The sequence below is a fragment of the Apus apus genome, chromosome 6 (assembly GCF_020740795.1).
Source record: "Apus apus isolate bApuApu2 chromosome 6, bApuApu2.pri.cur, whole genome shotgun sequence".
NCBI classification, from domain to species: Eukaryota; Metazoa; Chordata; class Aves; order Apodiformes; family Apodidae; genus Apus; species Apus apus.
Genome location: NC_067287.1, coordinates 39,110,737 through 39,130,610, shown reverse-complemented (window position 1 = coordinate 39,130,610; position 19,874 = coordinate 39,110,737). Strand labels below are relative to the sequence as shown.

The 19,874-nt window shown below is 49.3% G+C and overlaps 2 protein-coding genes across 3 annotated transcripts; one reads left to right on the top strand and one right to left on the bottom strand.

Moving 5' to 3' along the window:
* Positions 1 to 5,751: 5,751 nt before the first annotated feature.
* Positions 5,752 to 12,894, top strand: SPP2 (secreted phosphoprotein 2). 2 transcript variants are annotated; one of them, XM_051623750.1, is made up of 7 exons: positions 5,752 to 5,923; positions 6,027 to 6,151; positions 7,366 to 7,488; positions 9,037 to 9,147; positions 10,333 to 10,387; positions 10,737 to 10,844; positions 12,491 to 12,894. In XM_051623750.1, the coding sequence occupies exons 1-6, from the start codon at positions 5,815 to 5,817 to the stop codon at positions 10,832 to 10,834; spliced, it is 621 nt and encodes a 206-aa protein (XP_051479710.1). In that variant the 5' UTR covers positions 5,752 to 5,814; the 3' UTR covers positions 10,835 to 10,844; positions 12,491 to 12,894. The 2 variants fall into 2 exon arrangements, with proteins under 2 accessions (XP_051479710.1, XP_051479709.1); XM_051623749.1 differs by having other exon boundaries at positions 5,753 to 5,923; positions 10,734 to 10,844.
* Positions 12,895 to 17,594: 4,700 nt separating this feature from the next.
* On the bottom strand, positions 17,595 to 17,891 carry LOC127386531 (beta-keratin-related protein-like). The gene has a single exon (XM_051623709.1). It carries the CDS (start codon positions 17,889 to 17,891, stop codon positions 17,595 to 17,597), a length of 297 nt encoding a protein of 98 aa, XP_051479669.1.
* Between the last annotated feature and the right edge of the window lie 1,983 nt (positions 17,892 to 19,874).

Sequence of the window (19,874 nt, the reverse complement as noted above, 5' to 3'; positions counted from 1 at the left end):
AGGAAGTCCAACACTACCAGCTGCCAGTAGGGAATCCCTCACTGAGCAAGACTACCCAGAGCTGAGATGTGCTCCTGGTGGAGAAAATGTAATGCAAAAAATCGAAACGTAAATTTTAGGCTCCTTGGCATTCACTTTTGTAAAGAGAAAATGACCAGTCATGGATGTGTCTCCTGATGAGTTTGGGTTTGGGGTGTGCCTGAGAGGGGAGGGGCCTTATCCCAGCTTTGGGCTTTAATTCTGTTAGCTGTAAAATGTGAGCTGAGGTAATCCGGCTGGAATCATGACAGGGCTGATAATGCCTCTCCTGAGAGCAGTGTGCTTGGAATCAGGGTCGATTCACCCACAGGCCCACAGCAGTTCATGGGGGAAAGTGCTGGAGATGGGTCCCTTTTAGGCTGTTTGGGGGTTTGACAACTGCTTAAATCAAGCACAGCCCTTGAATGAATTTGTATCACTAATTGCTCCAAGTAATTAAATGAGTCTGACTTCTCAACAGTGGGCGCAGGGGCTCACACCGTGCCTAGCCTGGGAGAGCAGGCTCTGGGGTGTTCTCAGTGCTGGGGAAAAAGGATGATTAGGACAAGGCTTGGTGGTGGGACCCAGAGGAGGTCAGACAGGGCAGAAGGAGCTACCAAGCTCTTGAGTTTGGTGTCCACTCCCAGCTGTGCTGGTGCTGGGTGGTTGCCTTGGAGGTGTGTGGAGGAGAAGGGCTGGGTACCTGATTTTTGTCTTTGAAGCCTTCCCCTCCAGGAGTGGGTTTGCTGAGGGCCTCCATCATATGGTGTGCACTTGCTGAGGGACTGGCCTGCTGAGCTGCTCTGTCCTGGCACATTTCCCCTCAGTCCTCCTCCTGCTATTTGCATCTATTTGTTCTCTGTGGTCTCAGGTAAACAACTCCTGCAGTCAGTGCCTCTGGCTCTCAGTGTGGCCACACCGGAGCTGCTTCTGCCTGCTGAGCACAAGGGCTGCACACCCAGTTTTGGTGATGGCTTCTTCTACAGAAACCATGGCTGTGCACCACCTGCTGAGCCAGGACCAAAGATGATTTTTTTGGGTTTTTCTTTGCTTCGTTATAGTGGTCTCACCCTGTACAGTCCCACCTCAGACACCAGATCAGTCCCTTTTAGCAGCTGAAAGTCTTTGTGCTCTCATGTGGGACATCTGTGTCACTAAATCCAGGCTGCTACTGAGCAGGACACGATACAAGGCAGTGCCTGGAATTGCCTGTTTGGCTAATTCTTGGGTCTGCTGCTCATGAACAAAGTAATTATCTAAAATATACGCTGGTGTAAAGCTTGAGCTCCCTGCCAGTGACGTATAATCCAATGTTTAAAATCATGTGTAGCTCAGAGACTCTAAAAAACAGAGGTGAAAATGACAGTGTTAGTACTGGAAGAATCCTTCAAGCTTGTTTGGATTTCTGCTTTTTGCTGGTCATGGATCTTGATGCCTCTGAAATTACAAAAGTATCCTACATTTTTTTCTTGAAAGATTGTAACTGGAAAAAACTTAAAGTCATGACCTGTGTTCTTCTGAATACACAGCTTGTCATGGCTTGCAGCCAGGAATAACCCTTGGTGTGTTGAACTACCCTGATGCTGAGGCTGAAATAGGATTAAAGGGAAATGCTGATAATGGGACTGAGTGCCAGGAGGGCTGAGCCTCCAGCAGCAGTACAAGCCACTTCCAGGCTCACCAGGAACAGGGTATGACCTGGTGGCTGCACTTGGCAGCTGATGGCTTCAGGAGTGGGAGGTGAATGTTTTGCCTGGTTTCACTGAGGGTTTCAAGTGCCACCAGGGCTTGGTTTGACTGGTGGTTGCAAGTAGCTTTCACTAAGCATGCACAAGGATATAACAGCTGAACTATCTGAGAATGTGCCCTAGGAATAGGGAGAAAACCTTGAAAATTATCAGCATGGTCAGCAAAACTTAAAAACATTTAACAGACTAATAGCTTTGGCTTTCAGGTAACAGTCTTTGCATCTGGAAGGAATGTTTGCTTGCATCAGTTGTGCCAGTGACCCTGTAAGAGCTATTACTGCTGACCTAGCAGGAACAGAAGAGATAAATATTTAAAGTTTCAAATGCTTAAAGTAATGAAGTGAGGCCTCTGAGATGCTGCTGCAGCCTGTGGTGTTTTGGAACAGTGATCCAGTGTGTGTTCTTGAGGTTTTGTTTGCTGTGATGTGTGCTTTCTGTTGCCTCACTCTCAAAGTCCACTTCCAGCAGCAGTAGTAGAGACTGTGTAGGCTTAGGCTGTGTCCATGAGACCAGCAGGTCATGGTGCACCTCAGAGTGAATGCTGAGGGGTGAGGCACTGCCTCTGTGCCCTTTCTGAAAAATTTCCTCTAATCTTTGGAAAACAAGGCATCGGTCCCTGTGGGTTTCACTGTTGATATAGGACAACTCTGTGAGATCTCCTGGAGCCTCAGCAAACCTTGCAGAGTGTGAAACTGCCACGGTATTAATTCCAGACTTGTGAAATGCAGCTGGTTTCATCCCTGACACTGCTGGTGTGGGAAGCTCAGGTGTTGCTGTATTCGCTTGTCTTCCCTCTCCTTTTGATCCCCAAATCTTCAAGTGGTAGAGCAGAAAGCTGTGTGGGGGGTTGAGAAACACAGCCAGCATGGCAGAGGACACTATCCTGTGAGAGCAAGTAGAGAAACTGGAAGAACAAAGACTTATTCTCCATCTCAGGTGCTCAAGGGCTGGAGAACGATCAGCAGCACACGGGCAGTGTCCTCTCTGGTTGTAAAATTAATCTCTGGATTCTCAAGGGACATGCAGGCAAGAGCTGAAGGGAATCAGTCTCTGCTGGTGTGTGGTCAGGTCTCAAAGCCTCTCTTAATCTGAGTTAGTTGTCCATAGAGGAGAACTTCTTTGGTTTTGCCAAAGACATGCTGTGAGAGCTGGGGGAGGGGGTGGAAGAACATGTTGCTTTGGATTTAGTCAGGTTTTCTTTTGTCTGAAGGGACATCATTACCTTTCATCTGTCATCTGAATGTCCAGGAACCATGGGATCAGAGTAGCTCCTCAGTGCCTGGGATGCTGTTTAGACTGTTTTCAGCATAGAGGAATGAGATGATGCTGGATGATTTATATTTCAAGTGAAAACACATCTTGTAATTATCAAAATTTCACTCACAAGGAAATTATTGTTCTCCTAGTTGCCTGGGAACAGAACTGACTTGATTTCTGGGAGTGAAAGTGGTCTGAAAATAGCAATCTACCAGAAGCTCTTTAATTTCCTCTTTTCTTAAATAGCATGTGTGTTTGTTGTGTAGATAAAATTGGATACAAACCCCTCCCCCTGCCCCATGGTGCTTGGCATCTGGAACCTGCTGGAAGTAGAGTCAAAGTTTAGTCCTTAAATTGTGGTTTTTAAATTGAGATTGTCTTCATCTCACCCCCTCTCGAGTTTCAAGAGGTTTTATATTCTTGAGGGTTTAAATGTAACATTTTCCTTTGGAGCAAGATGTAGATGTGCCCGTGTGCTTTTTCAGTCTGAAAATGTAGAATTGGTTCCATTGCTTAAATCTGCTGAAAGCAGAGGTTTCCCAAGAATGCTTTTCTCAACCCCTTGCCCTAGAGGAGAGTGCCCCATCCTTCTCTTGTTGTTTGCCCCTGGCCTATCAGCACTGGCAGGATTGCCTGTGAGTGGGGACAGCACTACACCCTGCTCAGACTTGCCTTTCCTCCCACCAGCACCTGCCTGGAGTGGTGTTCTCCACAGGCCCTCCCTTCTCCCTCTTCCCATCCTGCCCACCCCTGGTTTCTACCTCTTCCACAGCTCCAGCCTCTGTTTGGGTTCCCCTCAACACAAATGTGCCTCTGACACAGACAGTGCATGAAACCAATTTTGTTGTAAGATGAATCTACTCGAGTAGATAAAGTATCTGTGGAGGGACAGGAGAAATATTTACCAAGTTTGTTACAGACTTAGTGAGCCAGGATTCAGAGAGATGGAACAGCAAACATCTCCATTCTCTGGATGCCTCAAAGCCAGAGCCCTGCAGAGGAACTTTCATTTCATTAAGCAATTTTGTTTCCAAGCACTGTTCAGCATTACTGCAGTCCTGCTGGCAGCATTGCCAAGTAGCTGGTCTAAGAGGAAAATCTTTAAAGCCTGAAGTTAGTTCAGGAACTGAAAGTACTGTTGGACAGGCTGCCAGGTTGTGGCTTGGCTCTTAGGAAGCAGTTCTGCGTGTTCTGGTGGAATATTAACTGGTCCTGGCATACAAGAGGTGGATGGTTCCTTTGCTAGGGATGAAGTCAAAAGCTGTTATCCAAACTAAGCAAGTCAAAAGCTCAGTGTTCTCCAAACTGCTGTAGCAAGTTGGTGGTGAAGCGTGCTGGAATCAGTAAGGACCTTGGGGCTCCAAGTGCCAAGTTCTTTCCATCCCAGGGGTTTGGGCTGTCTTGTCTCTTGTGTTTCATCACCACAGCAGCATTGATTGAGAGAAGCCACTGCAGAAGCAGGTCAAACAGTGTATTGGGTGGTTTCCTCCTTGACCAGAGGCAGCATGGTCTTGGCCCTGGTTGCAGAGAAGCTGAGTGTAGAACAACAGACTCTGTTCCTGAGAAACTCCAGCTCACTTCCAGTCCTCCACCTTGTGTTGTGCTGGCATGGCTGTGGCCACAGGAGAATGTCCAAGAGCCATGAGTGAACATCTCCAGCTGCAGTGAACAAGGAGAGTGGACAGACAGAAGAAGCTCTGGCTTTTGACTGGACAAAGCTTCACCTGGTGTTTTTGATCATGTTCCCAGTGCTGAAATCCAGGTTGGCTCATAAAAAATGCCCACCCCTTTTTTGGAATATGCCTCCACATCCTCCTTTCTCAAAGCAGTGCTGGGGTGGGATGGGATGGCACTCGTGTGGTGTGGCATGAGCCCTGGCAGGGCTCCAGGCAGCCATGGGTGGACTTGTTTGAAGGCAGCAGTTTTCCTCCCAGCACCCATGGGCCCGGGTGCACCTCTGAACCTTGCCAGTAGTGTTCCAGTGGCTCTGTTGTGGGGTGCTTGTAGCAGAGTGAAACCAAGACTAGCAGGCAGCTTCAGTTAGCTAAGTGCTGAGGTGTTGTGTGTAGCTCATCCCGTTAATCTCGTGGTGTTTTCAGTCGTGAGGTCAGGCCATAATTTTCCAAAAATCCCATTAATTTCTTTGCTGAAACTGAAACCTGAGCATCACAGGGGGAAACAAATGTCCACAGCTGCTCTCTTGTTAGGTTAGCTGGGCTCAGGCTTGGCAAGATTCAGAGCTATGTGGAGCTCTTCTGGCATGTACCAAATAGCAGAGGTCACAGGAACTTGCATGGCAAACAGACCTGGGGTGTCCCAAGGGTCTGCCGTGTGCCCAGGAGGCTTCTGTTGGATGCCTTGGCCTGCAGGCTGGTGGTGTCAGACAGGTCCACATGGGTGGATTCCCATTCCATGCTGGGGAATCGTCCCCTCCTTGAGGAATACCAGCTTGTGAGTGCTTCCAGTTGCTGGCTGAGACAACAAGGTGCTGGCTCCAGTGCTGAGGGAAGAGTTGATTCACTGCATGGAAAACTAATGGCTAAAAGTGAACAAAAGGTTCTGCCTTTGGCAATGGAGGTATCAGGATCTCAGTGCTCCCTTTTAGTTGCAGTCCTGGGAAAAAGACACAGTGGCCCATCTCTTATCAGGGAACCACTGCTAAATGGAGAAAAGCTGACAGCAAATATTTACTCTCCAATCAATTATGTTTAAAGTGCAGTGACTGTAGCAGAGCTTGGACACAGGACGGTCAGGTGTAGGATCAAGGCTACATTTATATAAAGACTGAGGAATGTGTGCTGGAAACTCAAGCTTAGAAAGGGAAAGGACCAGAGGATTTGTAAGTCACACCATGAGGACCTTAATTTTTGTCCTCACATTGAGCACTTTCTCCTGTTCAGGTGAGTTGCTCCGAATGGAGCCAAATCTTCCTTCTTATGTTGGCTTTGGAAGGAAAGGTGCCAGACCACGGTGACCTTTTAATGGACTGTGTGTCTGTCCCAGGGTTCCCAGTGTACGACTATGAGCTCCCTGTCACAGAAGAGGCTCTGAATGCTTCCATTGCAAGGATCAATTCCCAGTCATGGGGGACAAACCTGTATGGTGTTGTCAGGAGCCGTGTCACAAGAGTAAGTGTGCAGATGATGAGATCCTTTTCCTGAAATATGCTTTGCCATGGTGGGAAACTTTTTTCACCCAAGCCTGCAAACCCAGATTTAGTTGCAGTTTTCCAGTGTTGCTTGGAAGAGGGTGAGGTTTGGGGCATTATCTGAAGAAACCTAACTTAAGGAACCTAAGAGGTTTAGGAACCCAACTACTAGGTTAGGTTCCTATTACCTATTAGGAACTATTAGCTTTAGGAACCTAACTATTCTTTTTATGCTGGTTTGTAATTAAAAATACTTCATGAGTTTAAATTTTTCACCCCTAGAATAGAAATATTTGAGGGGTGTCTTGTAAGATTCTGTTCAAAACTTTTGTTATTAAATGCCTCCAGCTAACTGCTTTGCTTTGGGCATTAAGTAACCTGGTGCATCTGGAGGTCTCAGCCAAACATCTGCACTGCTAATTAAATGCTGCCACACACATTCAGGATTCGTTCTCCAATCTGTGTTTACATCATCTGTCCTTACACACTGATTCTGGTTTGAATCTACTAGTGTCTAAACGCTGGCAGGAAACTCTTTACCTGTTTTAATTAATGTTTTTGTTCAATTCGGGTTTTTGTTTGGTGGTGGTTGTGGGGTTGTTTTGAGTCTCAAATTTTGTGCAAAACCATTGATTAGACTGTAAGAAGGAGGAAAGAAAATCCCACAGTGTCAACAAAAGGAACCAAACTCTCTGGAGCTTGCAGTGCATCGTGCCTCTTGAGGCACCCAAGCTGACAAGGAGTGACTATAAACCACGTTAATTCAGTTGCTTTGTCCTGTGATTTACTTTCCCAGTGATGTATTTACAACAGACTTCCCAGCACTCCAGGTACCCAGAGCAAAGTTGTTAGCACCCTGGTTCCCACCAAAGAGGGGTCAGTGTGTGATGGTACCGATGTGCTTACCTACCTGTGACAGCAACAGTCCCTCCAGCTGACTCTCAGTAGGAGCATCCTGCAGTGGCTGTGGGATGTGAAGTGAAACCTCCATGTTGCTGCTGCCAAATCTGCCTAAGGAAGTAATTCCTGAGCACAAGAAGATACCCTTTCTCACGCTGTAATCTACTCTAAATTAGGCACTGACATGATGCTCTTGTCGTGCTCCTGCATGCCAAAGCAGCAGAGCTGCCATGTAGTGGACATGGAAGAAGGACAGGCACCAGTGATATGTTGCACTGACCTTTGTTTTACCAGGTTGACATGTGGGACAGTGACACTTACAGACTAGAGCTGCAGTTCAGTGTTCGTGAGACTGTGTGCACCAAAGCTTCAGGGAGAGACCCAGCCACGTGTGACTTCAAACTAGGGCCCTTCGTGGTGAGTACCTCTGGTGGGAAGGTGAACAGGATGCTCTCAGGACGTGCTGAAACCCCGTGGGTGCTGAAGAATGAAGAGGGACTGGCCTTCTGAAAACAAAACCAACCCCAAACAAACACAACCTACGGCATGGAGGGGGTGGTACGTGGGAAGGGTCAGTGCTGGGAATCTCTCCTGCCTGCGCAGTGGGGAATACAGGAGCTGCTCTGAGCTGGAAAGAGGATGTGTGTCTTGGAGCAGCACACAGTGAAGGTGCCTGTGTGCTTTAGGACCTTCCTGCAAGGAAGGTATGGCTGCTTTTTTAGGATAAGAGGGTTGGAAAGCTGATGATTGACCTGATTTTGTCCATCATGCATCCAGGCACCATGTAAAAGCTGATCTTCTTCCTACAGAGTGCAGATGAGCCAGTGATAGTCTTTTTCACATTTTCAACTCACTTTTCAGCCCAAAATAAACATGGATCAGGCTCCTGATATAGCTCATGCTGCACTCTGATTCTTACATTACCAGCTTTGGTGTAAATACATCATCTTTGAATCTGGACCTCTCTGTCCACAGTTATTTTTGTCAAAACATGGCTCCCATTGCAAGCTTCTGAGTGGCTGTGTCCTAAATGCTTGTGAGTCTTACCCAGCGTGTGGAGCAGCTCTTGAGTCCCTGTGTGCAATGATGCCATGACTTGTGTCAGGCTTCCACAGAGCTTATCCCTGGTTCTTTGTGCTGCTCCAAGCTGAGCTCTTCTCACCTCTTTTTCCGCTGTGAATGGCTCCCAAACTTATCTACCCTTCCTGGGAATAGTCTTTGGGGAAGAGGAGGGGTTCTGGGAAGGCACTGAACAGGCTTTCCTCATAGCTTGAGTCATGCTGCTACCTCAGGAGGTACTTTACCCCATGAAGAGGGGGGTAAACATCTAAACCTCTTTGAGAATTGCTGCTCTTGAGCTCAGCGTAGTGTGTGTGCAGGTCGATGGAACAACATGGAACTGATGATTGTTGCTGGGTTTTCTTTAAAGATGGAAGTGTTGGCTGCTGTGAAGTTACTGCTGTATGCTAAACAGACACCATCCCTCTCCTTTTCTTCTTGGGGTAATATGCTATGAAAGATAGTGTGAGGGCCTTTGTTTTCCAAACTTGAGTGCAGGTTTTCCTGCAGCTTCTGTCAAATCATAGAGACATTTTCTTTAAGGGTACTGGAACATCTAGAGCTGGAGCTGCCTTCAGCAGAGCCCTGCACAGCTCTGGTTTGTGCTTGGTGACGCCAGAGCCATGAAAAGGACCTGGAGATTTTCTTATACCTTGAGCAGGCTTGAGGCTTCATACAACTAACATTCAACTGGGGAGGAATAACTTGAGTGTAGTCACATGCTGCTAAAATACATTTGTCTGGCCACAATCTGCTCCAGAAAGTTGTTAGGTGTGTAAACTTGAGACTCTTCCTTTTGGAATTTGTTTTAGAAATCCCTGCATGGGTTCCCTCCCCCAGTGATGCTCCCATGAGAGGGTTTGTCCTGCAGGTTTGCTGTGTGTGACTTGCTCTGCTCTCTTGCAGCCAACTGCTCTCTGCAGCAGCCTCGTGCAGGTCTCCGGGGAGCGGATCTCCAGCATGATCGTGCGGTGCCGTCATGGCACCTACAGCTCCGAGTCCATGAGCAGCGAGGAGGTGAGGAAGGGGAGCACCAGGTCTTGCTGCCTGGGGGAGTGAGAGTTCTGCTTGTCCTCTTCTCAGGAGAAGGCAGGAAGCTGAATGTGGTTTGAGATCCAGCTGTCCCCCACAGCTCTGCAGTGGGTGCTGTGCCTGAGGGCAAAGTAGTTCCACAAGCAAGATGCTAGGGGATATGACAGCTTTTATTTCTGGGAGTGACTAAATGAATAATGTCAAGCAAATAGGATTCTGTGTCACCTTCTCCTGGTTTGAATTGCCAAATTAGCTTGTCATTACCTTTTTTGTTGTTGTTCAGAATCTCTATTCAGAGCTAGTAGTGGATGCAGCACAGGAATTCTTGATTTGCAGAGCAGGAAGACTGCATGTGAAGCACTGAAATATGTGAGGGGGTCTTGATTTGCAGAGCAGGAAGACTGCATGTGAAGCACTGAAATATGTGAGGGGTCTTGGATCTTCAGTCTGCCATCTGTAGGTCAAGCATAACCCTTGTTTAATTGGGCACTCAGGATAGACACTAAATTTACAAGCAGAGATCTTCCTGCAAGTCGTCTTTAACCGTCACTTAAAGTTCAGTACTGCTGCCAATATTCCTGCTGGGGAATGTATTTCTTGCAATGTTAATGAGGAAGAAATGCTAAAGGAAATGCACATGAAAAGGAAAGGATTTCTCTCTGCAGAGGGCTGCAGCAAGTGCACTGCAGCTCTTGCTCTAGAGCTGCAACTCAGTCCGAGGGATCTCAGCCTGATTCACTGTGGATGATGTTGGTGTAGCTCCAGTAGTGCTGGTGGCATTTGGATAGGAGAAGGAATTGTGATTGGCCAAGGCTGGGATTGTTTTACTGGGATAGAGACTAACAAGGGTATAGGGAGCTTTTAAAAGAGGAATTTGGGATAAATGAGTCAAAGAAGTGCCCTGTGTGATTGCACCTGAGGAACTCTGCTCTCCTGGCTGTATCTGCACTACTGGAAGGTCAGGTCAAGCCTTATGTATGAAAGAGGTTGACCTGAGGGCCTACCTGCAACATCACTGCTTTGCAAAAGCATCAGAAAATCTTGTTTCCAGGTAAATTAATGATGACTCTGGAATTAATCCAGTGATCACGCAGTAGCATAGTGAGGCAGTGAAGGCCAGGCAGATTTGCTGACAGACGAGCTTTTTAAAGAAACTTCTTTCATTTCCAGATGATGCACGTGCCCATAATGAACCCCAACAGGCAAGGCAGCAGTCACAGAGAAGGTGAGCCATTTCTGCCATGATGCTCTGTCCTGGTTTGGATCATCTGCTTGGGCCTCCTGAAGGTCCTCTGAGGGAGAAGGAAACAGGGAACACCAGGATTTTGCCTGGGTCACAGGCAGATATTTTTTCCTGTGCAGAGGGGTGTCTCCCTGAGGAAGCTGTGAGGGCAGTGGGCTTCAAAGTTAGGGCAGTGCTGTGCTTTGTATACACTGTGTAAGAGTCTTCTGGATTGCCAGACTCTTATCACCATTCTTGAGGGCATTCTTGAGGGTGTCCTGACGTTGAGCAGAATGCTGAACAGCCACGTGTTTGAACACACATAACGTGTGTCTCTGTTCTTTCTTAGAAGATGTGTTTGCTCCTGAAGCCTTGCCCTCAACAGGGAGAGGCAGCAGCCCTGGAGACTGGCACAGACCCAGCCATTTCAGCTCTGCCAAGAGGGAATAGTGTGGTTTGGGTGAGTACAATTCCCAGCGTAGCTTTTATGGCCCTCAGGTCTGCAGGTTTGGTGGCAGAGTGGGGCAAGTGGCTGCTCAGGAAAAAAGGGCCTCCTTGAAATGTGCTTCTTGACTGTGGGCATGTTAAAAGGCATTTAACTCTAGGCATTTTTAGGACTCACTTATGGGGACATGCAGTGGAAAGGTAATAACAACAGTACCAGCACCCTCGACAAAGGTTGATGGGGTGGCAATCCCAGTGCCTGCAGAAGGGCTTGCAGAACAAGGGTCTGACCAGTTGCCAAGGCAGCAGAAGACATTTTTTATTTTCCTCTTGTTGCTTCACTCCCAGGAAGACACCCCAACTACAGAGCTCACAGCTTTTGCTCTCTCAAGTAGTCCATCCCACCATCTCATATGCTCATGCATGTGTCCTGCTGTGCAGGGAGTGTGAACAGTGTGCAAGGAAATCAGCCTGCTGGCCTGAGATTAGCATATGGCTCAAACCTTCACCTACAGCTCTGCTTTTTTGCCTCCATCTCTCTTGGCTAGCAGACACACGTTTCTGTCTAATGTTTCATGGACACTTTGGACTGGCTTGTTTTTTTTAACTCGTTGCCCTTAGCAGGGGTGCATCACTTGGCTGTGGGATCTGGAACATTCCCTGGCTGCATACTGGCAAAAACACAGAGGAGTTTTGGTGAGGTGGGTGTTTGCCTCCTCTCCCAAGTGAGTAACAACTGGACTAGAGGAAATGGCCTGAAGCTGAGCAATCACTGTGACAGCCTCTTGTTGCTGTATTTGAATAGCAGCAATTTTTGCCTTGCCCTTTGTCCACCTCTTCTGGATCTGTTTTGAAGGATTAGACCCATTGCTGCAATGAGGAAATTGTTCTTGCCTCTGGGGGATGCAGAGCTTGGATGATCCCTTGACTTCTCTATGTCTTTAGGCCTGATTTCAAGGCCCTTAATCTAATTCCTGGAGAAAACCCAACAGGACTTCACTGGAGAAGCAGAAACCTTCTTCAAACCTACTGCTCCATGTTGCATTTCACAAGCACTAGAAGTGCACCTTTCAAAGAATCATGCAGGTTGGGAGGGACTTCTGGAAACCCAACCCTAGCTCAGAGCAGGGCCAGGTCCATGAGGCTGCATAGCTGAGGTTTGAATATCCTGGGATGTAGATCCCTCATCCTCTGTGGGCTCCAGGTTCAGTCTTGGAGCACTCCTGGGGGAAGATTTTTCCTTGGACTAAGCTGGAATTTCCCATGTTCCCACTTGTTCCTGTTTCTTGTCTTGTCAGTTGAGTGTAGGGGCTGGTCCTGGTTCTTCTTCCTGCATCCCCCATCTTCAGGTCTGGGCAGGATCCAGGTGCTCCTGGTCAAGCTGCTCTCAGAGGGTCACAGTATCACTGTCACATGTGTGGACACTCCTTTCTGGCACAAATCTATCCCTAAAACTTAATTTTTGCACATGTGAAGTGCTTTGCATCTGCAAGTTTCTTTTTACAGACTCCTCATGGTGTGATTCTGATGATAAACAAATCAATAAGTAACTCAGTGAAGCTGAACACATTTTTTTCCAAGGCTATGGATGTTTGGTTAGTTCTATGAAGTAGGAGACAAATTCTGAGCTGACATTTCTCCCCCCTTCCCTTTTTTTAAAAGTACTTTGGAGAATGGGAAGAATCCAGATTCAAAGACCTGGCATATGAAGAAAGAACCTAAAGAACCTGATGCCATTTCCTCTTTTTTTTCCATGGAAAATTCATCTGTAATGAAGTGATGGTCCTTTTGCCACAATGTCAAATAGCCAGTGGATGAGTTAAGGAGCTGCTAAATGCACTTGTCAGTCAGTAGCTGCCTTCTGATGTGTTGGAGCTCCCAGGGAGGACTGTCCCTGACACCTGGCCTGACTGTGTCCACTCTGTGGTTTACCATCTCATTATGATGCTGTTAAAGGATCATCATTCCACCTTCTGCATTGCTCTCTGGTTGCTTGTAATTTTCTGTGATGCTTGTAGCTAATTATTGATTCATTCAACATAATAAAGGCGCTTAATTTCTTTTTCCCTGGGGTGCAGAAATTGTGGACAAGGTTGTCTTGCTGCAACTCCAAAGGTGAGAGTTTCAGCCCAGCAGTAATCTAGCTGTAATGGGTACTTGACCAGTAACGGGGGGAGGGCTGCCCCCCCAGGCCTTTGGGAAGGGAAAGGTTACTCTGCAGTTCAGGGGTGTGTTTGTTAAGGCTTTACCACCAAGTTTACTCTTTTGTGACTTAAGGTGTAGGGTGGATTTGGGGCTGTGGTTCCATGTGTGCCTGGTTCACCTGGTGCAGGTGGCACCTCACTGGACACACACAAGTCATTGGGAAATAGGCAAGAGAAGCAGCAGAACCTGCTTCAAACTGCTCTTGTTGCAGCCAACCTCTCAGGGTGAGTTGATTCCCTGTGTGTTGCCTGATGCCAAGACCCCAAGGATGTTGCTCTCAGCAAAGCCCTCTGTGAAGCTTGACTTTCCACTGCTCCTGACTGCAAGGGGAATAAACCAGGTGAGCAGTTGGCAGGTCTGGGACGTTCCAAATGTTGTTTTCTCCCCATCTTTCTCTCTTTCCTTCCCTGTTTCCAGCTCTGTTTTTGTGGTAGGGGGGGAAGAGGCCTCTGCAGGAGATTCCTGTTGCCTGAGCACTGGAGATAGCACAGGAGAAAACTCATGATGGTTTTGTGCCAAAGTGGACCAAAATAGCAGGTGAACTTCCTGAGACAGAACCAGTCCAATTAGCTGGATATCTGCTGGAACACAACAGCACCATTCAGTGCTGGAGAAGTCTTTAAAGCTGCCATAGCAAAGCTGCCATCTTCAGGAAGAAGCCCCGGCTGGGCTGTAAGGTCTGTTTCCATCCCTGCTCACTCCCACCCCGCAGCACAGGGCTGGGTGTGCCGTTTTGCTGCCGTGCTCCCTGGTGCTGCCCCGGGAAGCGGTGGTCATGGGAGCTGCAGCTGCCCCTCCTTTCAAAACCAAGGGGGTTTTCTCTCCTCTCCCACCCACTCTGCCTCCCAGTTCGTTTTCCTGCCAGGTAACCTAAAGGGGAGCACAGCGCTGGGGAAAGCGCTGCCCTGGGAACTGCCGGCACTGGGAGCTGGGAGCAGGGCAGCTCCAGGGGCACAGGAAACAGCCCCAAAGGGCCTGGGGGGCTCCAGGTGACGGGGAGATCCCCCCTCCCGGGGGGAGTGCCCGATGCTCTTCATTAACCTGTCCCTGCTGCAGGGAAAGGAGGGGGAGTAAGGGAGGGAGACTTGGAAACTGAACTGCAGGGCTCCGGTGCAGCAATAGTGCTGAAAAGGATGGAGTATGTACAATTAGATACACCTGTCTTCTTTTTTCTATGCTTCTCCACTTGTTCCAGCTCAAACCATAACTTACCTCCTCATCCATCCCCAGGGCACCAGGTCCCCACCTCTGTGTTGGGTGCTCGCTGGCTGCTTCTGTTGGCTTCACCAAGTACAAAACCACAGAGGAACCTGAGGGAGATCATTTTCCACATGTGGTGTTGCAGGCCAGGATGTCCCCATGGGTGTACACACCCCAAAGAGGAGACTTGACACCTCCAGGGCTGTGACCCCCCCCATAATAGGGAGCTACCCCATCACCTTCCCAGGCCAGTGTGTCTCAGGTGCTCCTTGTTGAGCTGATGTACCTCATTGTAATTAAATGTGTCTTCTGCTGGTGTAATAGACTTCACTAAGGCAAAGGAGAAGAGAAAGAAAATTAATGGATATAAGGGTCTCCAGGAGGTGACAACTGCTGCTGGGGGAGGATGCTGAGTGGCAGCAGGGGAAGCTTTCCTCTGAGGATGGGCAGAAGATGTGAAACTCAACAGATGTATGCATAGCCTACAGGTTGCACCTTGGCTGTGCTCCAGGCTTCTCTGAGAAATGCTTTTGCTGAGGCTGTTTTTGAAAGCCTCAAGAAGGCAAGGGTGGGACCAAAGGCCAGGAGTCAGTTATTGCCCTGCATGCGGGTCCTCCCACCCACTAAGCAGTCTCAGTCTTGCTGTGTAGTTCCCTGCTTCTCACCAGGGCTTTTGGCTGCACCATCTTTACAGGAACCTGTATTTTAGGGCCTGATCAGCAGGTCTCTGGGGTCCTGCCCTTGGCAAATGCTGGGGGGGGAAGGTGGTGGGGTGAATTCAGGACAGCTGGGATGGCAAGATGGAATGGCTCCCAGCTGGGACTCACAGCACCCATGGGAGACAGGGTCCCTTAGGACAGGGAGTCCTGTAGGGCACCCAGGTCCCTCACTTCCCTTCTGTCTGCACTAAGACTTGCCAGTTTTCAAGTCAAATTGAGGATCTGTGTGTATTTTAATCTCCTTTGAGGCACTGGATCTTCAGGAGAAAATTTAAAAAAAAAAAATCATTTGCATGCCCTCACCTGGGGAGTCATTCTGTGAAAAGCCACAGAAAAATGTCTTCATTCTTCTCCTCTGGACTGTCCTATGCAGCAGACTGGTAGAAGACAGTTGCACAAGCCCCAGATGCTCACAGCTTCCTAACAAAGCTTTTGCTGGAAACCCAATGCTTTTCCTCAGTGCAGTGTTCAGGACTTTTTCATCCTGTCTCTGCAGACAGTTTCTGGAGCTGGAATAAAAGTATCTAGTCAGTCTTTGGAAGAGGGATGTGAAACCACACTTCTCCTGGTGCTCTGAGAGCAGAGCAATTGCCACATACATTTTCTCCAAATTAGGAGCACCTCTGTGAAGATCTCCTGAGCAATAAAACCAGTTGAGCTTGGCCAAAGGCTTTTGAAGACCAACACGCTTTCAAGCTCAGCATAATTCCTCATTATAAACACTCATAAGCTTTATGCAAATTATCACCCTACCAACATGCTTAAGGTAGGACAGAAGATTTAAACAATACCCATGGAGTACTCTTACTGTTCCTTCCATCAGCTGAAAAGGTTCTGCTTGATGATACATGGCATCTTTAAAAAAGAGGCTTTACTCAATGCCTGACATCTTTTTCCAGAGACAGCTGCCTGCCCCTACTGTAAAACAGTTATTCTCCAGTTCTCTAATGTGTTCAACCACAGTCTTGGGTCTTTGGGAAGAGCTCAGTATGGAGCTGGAGCTAGGGATGGGGTTATCCTTGTCCTCTAACTCACCTGCTCACAAGCACAGGACCTGCAGGTCTCTCCTCCCAGCAGCACAGCAAGGCTCCCTGCTGAGCACCAGTCCTGCTGTTGCTCTTGCCTCAGTATCTGGCGCAGACGGTGAAATTACAGTTTCTTCTTCACATCCTTAATTTTATGTTTTATATCTTTCCTGATGGCATTACCACAGGTCTGAGTGTACATCACACTTGGTGTGCCTGAGAAACCTTAGAGTGCCTCTCCCTGTGACATGTCTGATCAGCCAGTGCTTAATCACAGGTGTCAGCAAATTCGGGCTGCCCAGTGTCTGTACCCAGAGGAAAGCTGGCACTGTGTGCCAGGCTGCAGGCACCTCTCTTTGATGGGGTCAGGGCTGCTCCTGTGGCCACGGGCTGCAGAACAAGGTGCCCTAACATCCAGGGTGGGCTGGCATCCCCTGAGCTGTCACACAGAGCTAGCACAGGAACACAGGTATATCCAGCCCTTGCTACCCACAGGGCTCACTCGGGGCTGATGGTGCAGTCGTGCCTGTACATATGCATGTCTGTGCCCTCCTGCAGCAGCACAGAGCAAAACATCACTGCTGCTTCATCAGGAGGTACAGCCAGATGTAGACACATCACAAGCCTGGGCTGTCCAGGTTTGAGTCAGTACGTGTTTAATTGTATAAGGCCCCTTTTGCCACACACTGTTGTAAGGAGCAAGAACAAAGAGCCTAACGCTCGAGGTCTGGTTTAGCCCTGGTATTTCTTGGGAAGTTTTTACTCTTTACCATAAAACATTGGGTGAGCTGGGTATAGCATGACCATCCAAAGGAGCATCTCCCAAGGAGCCCACTTCTGCCTTTATTCCCTGACCCCCTATCCATCCACCTTAGCTCACCCCCAACACTGCTGCTAAATGCAGGTTAAATGCCGTTTTGAAACGTCAAACCTTTGTGTTCCCACCTCCTCGAGGGAACAGGTAACAAGTCTGCTCCCATGGGAAGCTCTCCCTAAGCAGGCACTTGCTGCGGGGCAGCAGGAGTGGTTTCCAGGCTGAGAAAGTTGCCACGGGGCTGTTCACAAACCAGCAAACCACACCCCGACTTCAGCCCAGCCTGGAGCTGCGCAGCAGATACTCCCATTTCAGACAAGAAGCCACCTTCTCCCCCCAGCAACAAGTCACCCCTCCAGACCAGAGAGGCACAAGGAACACCAGCAGACTCTGGCTATGATGTAGCATGACTTTAATGAGAAAGAGAATAAACCAGTTCAGATAAGTGCATTTCCAGTGCTCGGTAAAGAAATGGACAAACCCCACCCCGGGACAAGGTGTCCCTCTGCCCCATCACCCCAGGACTACCACCTTCCACCTACAGCCCGCTAGAAGCACCTTTGCCCAGCCAGCAGGAAATGCGGTGTAGCACCACCAGGTGTGACACCTGCATGGAAACCCTCAGCAAGGCTTAGCAAGAGAAGGGTACGCAGAGGCACGGCCTCAAGTGACAAGCTCGCGTGGCTCCCTCCGCGGCATTTCCTTAGTCCTCCTCCCCAGGCTTGGTCCTGTGCTTCGTTGGTCCTTCCTGATGCAGCCACCCTGCTGGCCCAGGCGGGAGGAGGTGACAGCTGGGGACACCCCTAGAGCCCGCTGCCCAGGCACAGCAGTCCCACCTTGCCCAGCCCCCGGGGACAGCCGGAGGACACGGGCACCCCGCAGCACCGCAGGTAGCTCCCGACCGCCGCCGACGCCGTGGAGCCCACCGTGGTGTTCTGAGGGTAGGAGCTGAGGATGGGCCCGGGCAGGGTGACCACGACAGCGGGGGGCTGGATGACAGCGGTGGAGTCCCCGCAGCGGCGGAAGCAGGGCTGGTTGCAGCTGGTGGCCAGTGGCCGGGGAGCACAGGAGGAGGGCAGGCACAGGTCGTAGCAGGACATTGCTCAGCGAGGACGTACACCTGGAAGGCAGAGCCAGAGAGTAAATGCAAGGCAGAGGCTGGAACACCCCTGCTCAGCCCTCATGCATCGGCTCCTGTAATAAGAGGTGTGGGAGAACTACCTAGAGGGTGAGCTTGGATGTTTCAGAAAGCCTGAGGGAAGGCTTTCCCAACAGGCAGGAGCTGGCTTCCCCCTCCCCTTGCCCAGTACCCTGCTTGGGAGAAAGCAAGGAAGTTGGTTTGAGGTGGACATGTGGGGAAGCTGGAGGCAGCAGATGCTGACAGACATCCTGGCTGCCCAAGCTTTCAGCAAGAGAAACGATCCCTGAGGAGCCCTTAGTTGTAGAAACACAGATCGATGGACCATAAGCAAGCTGGACTTCACCTGAGCTGAGCTATCCCACCCCCAAAAATATAAGGGACCTCTGCTGCTCTTCTGTAAGCAGGGACGGATCTATCTCTCCAACCTGGGCACATGCTGGGTTTTATCTTTCTCCTCAGCAGGGAAAACCATGCGGGATGCTCCCAGCAATGTGGTTACAGACACTGCAAGCTCTGCATCCCACAGCCCCTGGCACTTTGCACCCAAACTCCTCGTTCTGCAGCTGAAACAAACCCTTCCCTGCCAGCTTCCACAGGCAGGAGAGAGGCAGGTTACAAACCCTGGCCCCTTGCAGAGGAGGACCAGGCAGAAGGCTCTGGTGAAAGCAAGAGCCGAGTGGGGAGGAGGAGGCAGAGCCTGTCTCGACTTACCCAGGTGGTGGAGGCAGCAGCAGCAGCTGGGAGCAAGTGGTGGGGCTGGTGCTGTGCAGGGTTTTATAGGGTGCCGTGGCCCCCAGGGGAGCAGGCACATACCTTCCACCTGAAACTCCACAACAACCAGCAGTTTTAACCTGGACATCTCCCCTGGCTGATTAAACAGTTCCCTCTTTCATCTGTCATGTTTTGCTTCCATTTAACACTGAGTAAGATTGAAATTATTGGGGTTACAGGCACCAATTACCCTTCCTCCTGAGGCCAAGGTACGTTTTAGGTCTAATGCCACCAGACAGGAGAGTGTTTCAGCAGAATCCAGAGCAGGGGCATCCGTGGCACATCACTCCCCACCTCCTCCCAGCACAAGTCAATTCAGGTCCCCAGTGCACCTGAGGTGAGCTCAGGCATTTAGGCTGCACAAGAGGAACGAGCATTTGTAGGTAAAACCCTGCAGCAGAAATCTCATCCACAGCAGGAAAACCAGGGGGGCTGCAGAGGTGAGGGCACTGGGGGGGCCACGCATGGCTTGGAGAAACATGCCAGAGGGACACTTCTCCTGGCCCAGCTGCCCAGGTGCTAAAGACACAGACTTGGGACTTGAACTAGCCCAGCATGACCAAATTATTAAGATTTTTTGATCCACTCAGAGGATTTTGCCTTCTTTTTGTTTTGTTTTTTTTTTTTGGTGTTTGGTTTGTTTTTGTTTTTGTTTTTGTTACTACTCCTTGCACTTGGGGTAGCAATTCTGCTTGGAAGGCACATCAAATTTTACAAGCAAAGTAAGCAAGGGCTCTGGAGCCCACCCCTGAAGGTGATGCACAGCAAAACTTAACTAATTTTGTGCTGTGAGCTGATTTCCAAGGCCAGGAGCCTTTGAATGTCTCGACAGCTGTGAGCCAGAAGTTCACAGCTGTGCTTCCTTCTGATGGAGTGACATTGTCAGACTGTTAATTACAGGTGACACCAGGTTGCTCTGCTGAAAAAGCCTGTTAGCCTGTTAGCTGCCACAGCCAGGGAGCCACACGCCCCGACCTGCACTTAACTGTGAATCACCTGCACATTGAGGTGAGGGAGTTGCTGATGTGGTCCTGAGTCAGGGAATGAGCCAGCAGGCTCGAGGGGCAAGGACAGTTTGAGGAAGGCTCTTCACTTCACGCTAGCAGAGCCCAGATGGAGGCACAAACATCTGCCCCAGAATAAACCATGGCAGCACCAGGGCATGTGCCCT

Coding starts and splice junctions, on each gene's coding strand:
- SPP2 (XM_051623749.1), top strand. CDS start 5,815: ATGTGTGCTGGAAACTCAAGCTTAGAAAGGGAAAGGACCAGAGGATTT. Junction 5,924..6,026: donor GAGCACTTTCTCCTGTTCAG/GTGAGTTGCTCC, acceptor TGTCTGTCCCAG/GGTTCCCAGTGTACGACTAT. Junction 10,388..10,733: donor AGGCAGCAGTCACAGAGAAG/GTGAGCCATTTC, acceptor GTTCTTTCTTAG/AAGATGTGTTTGCTCCTGAA.
- LOC127386531 (XM_051623709.1), bottom strand. CDS start 17,891: ATGTCCTGCTACGACCTGTGCCTGCCCTCCTCCTGTGCTCCCCGGCCA.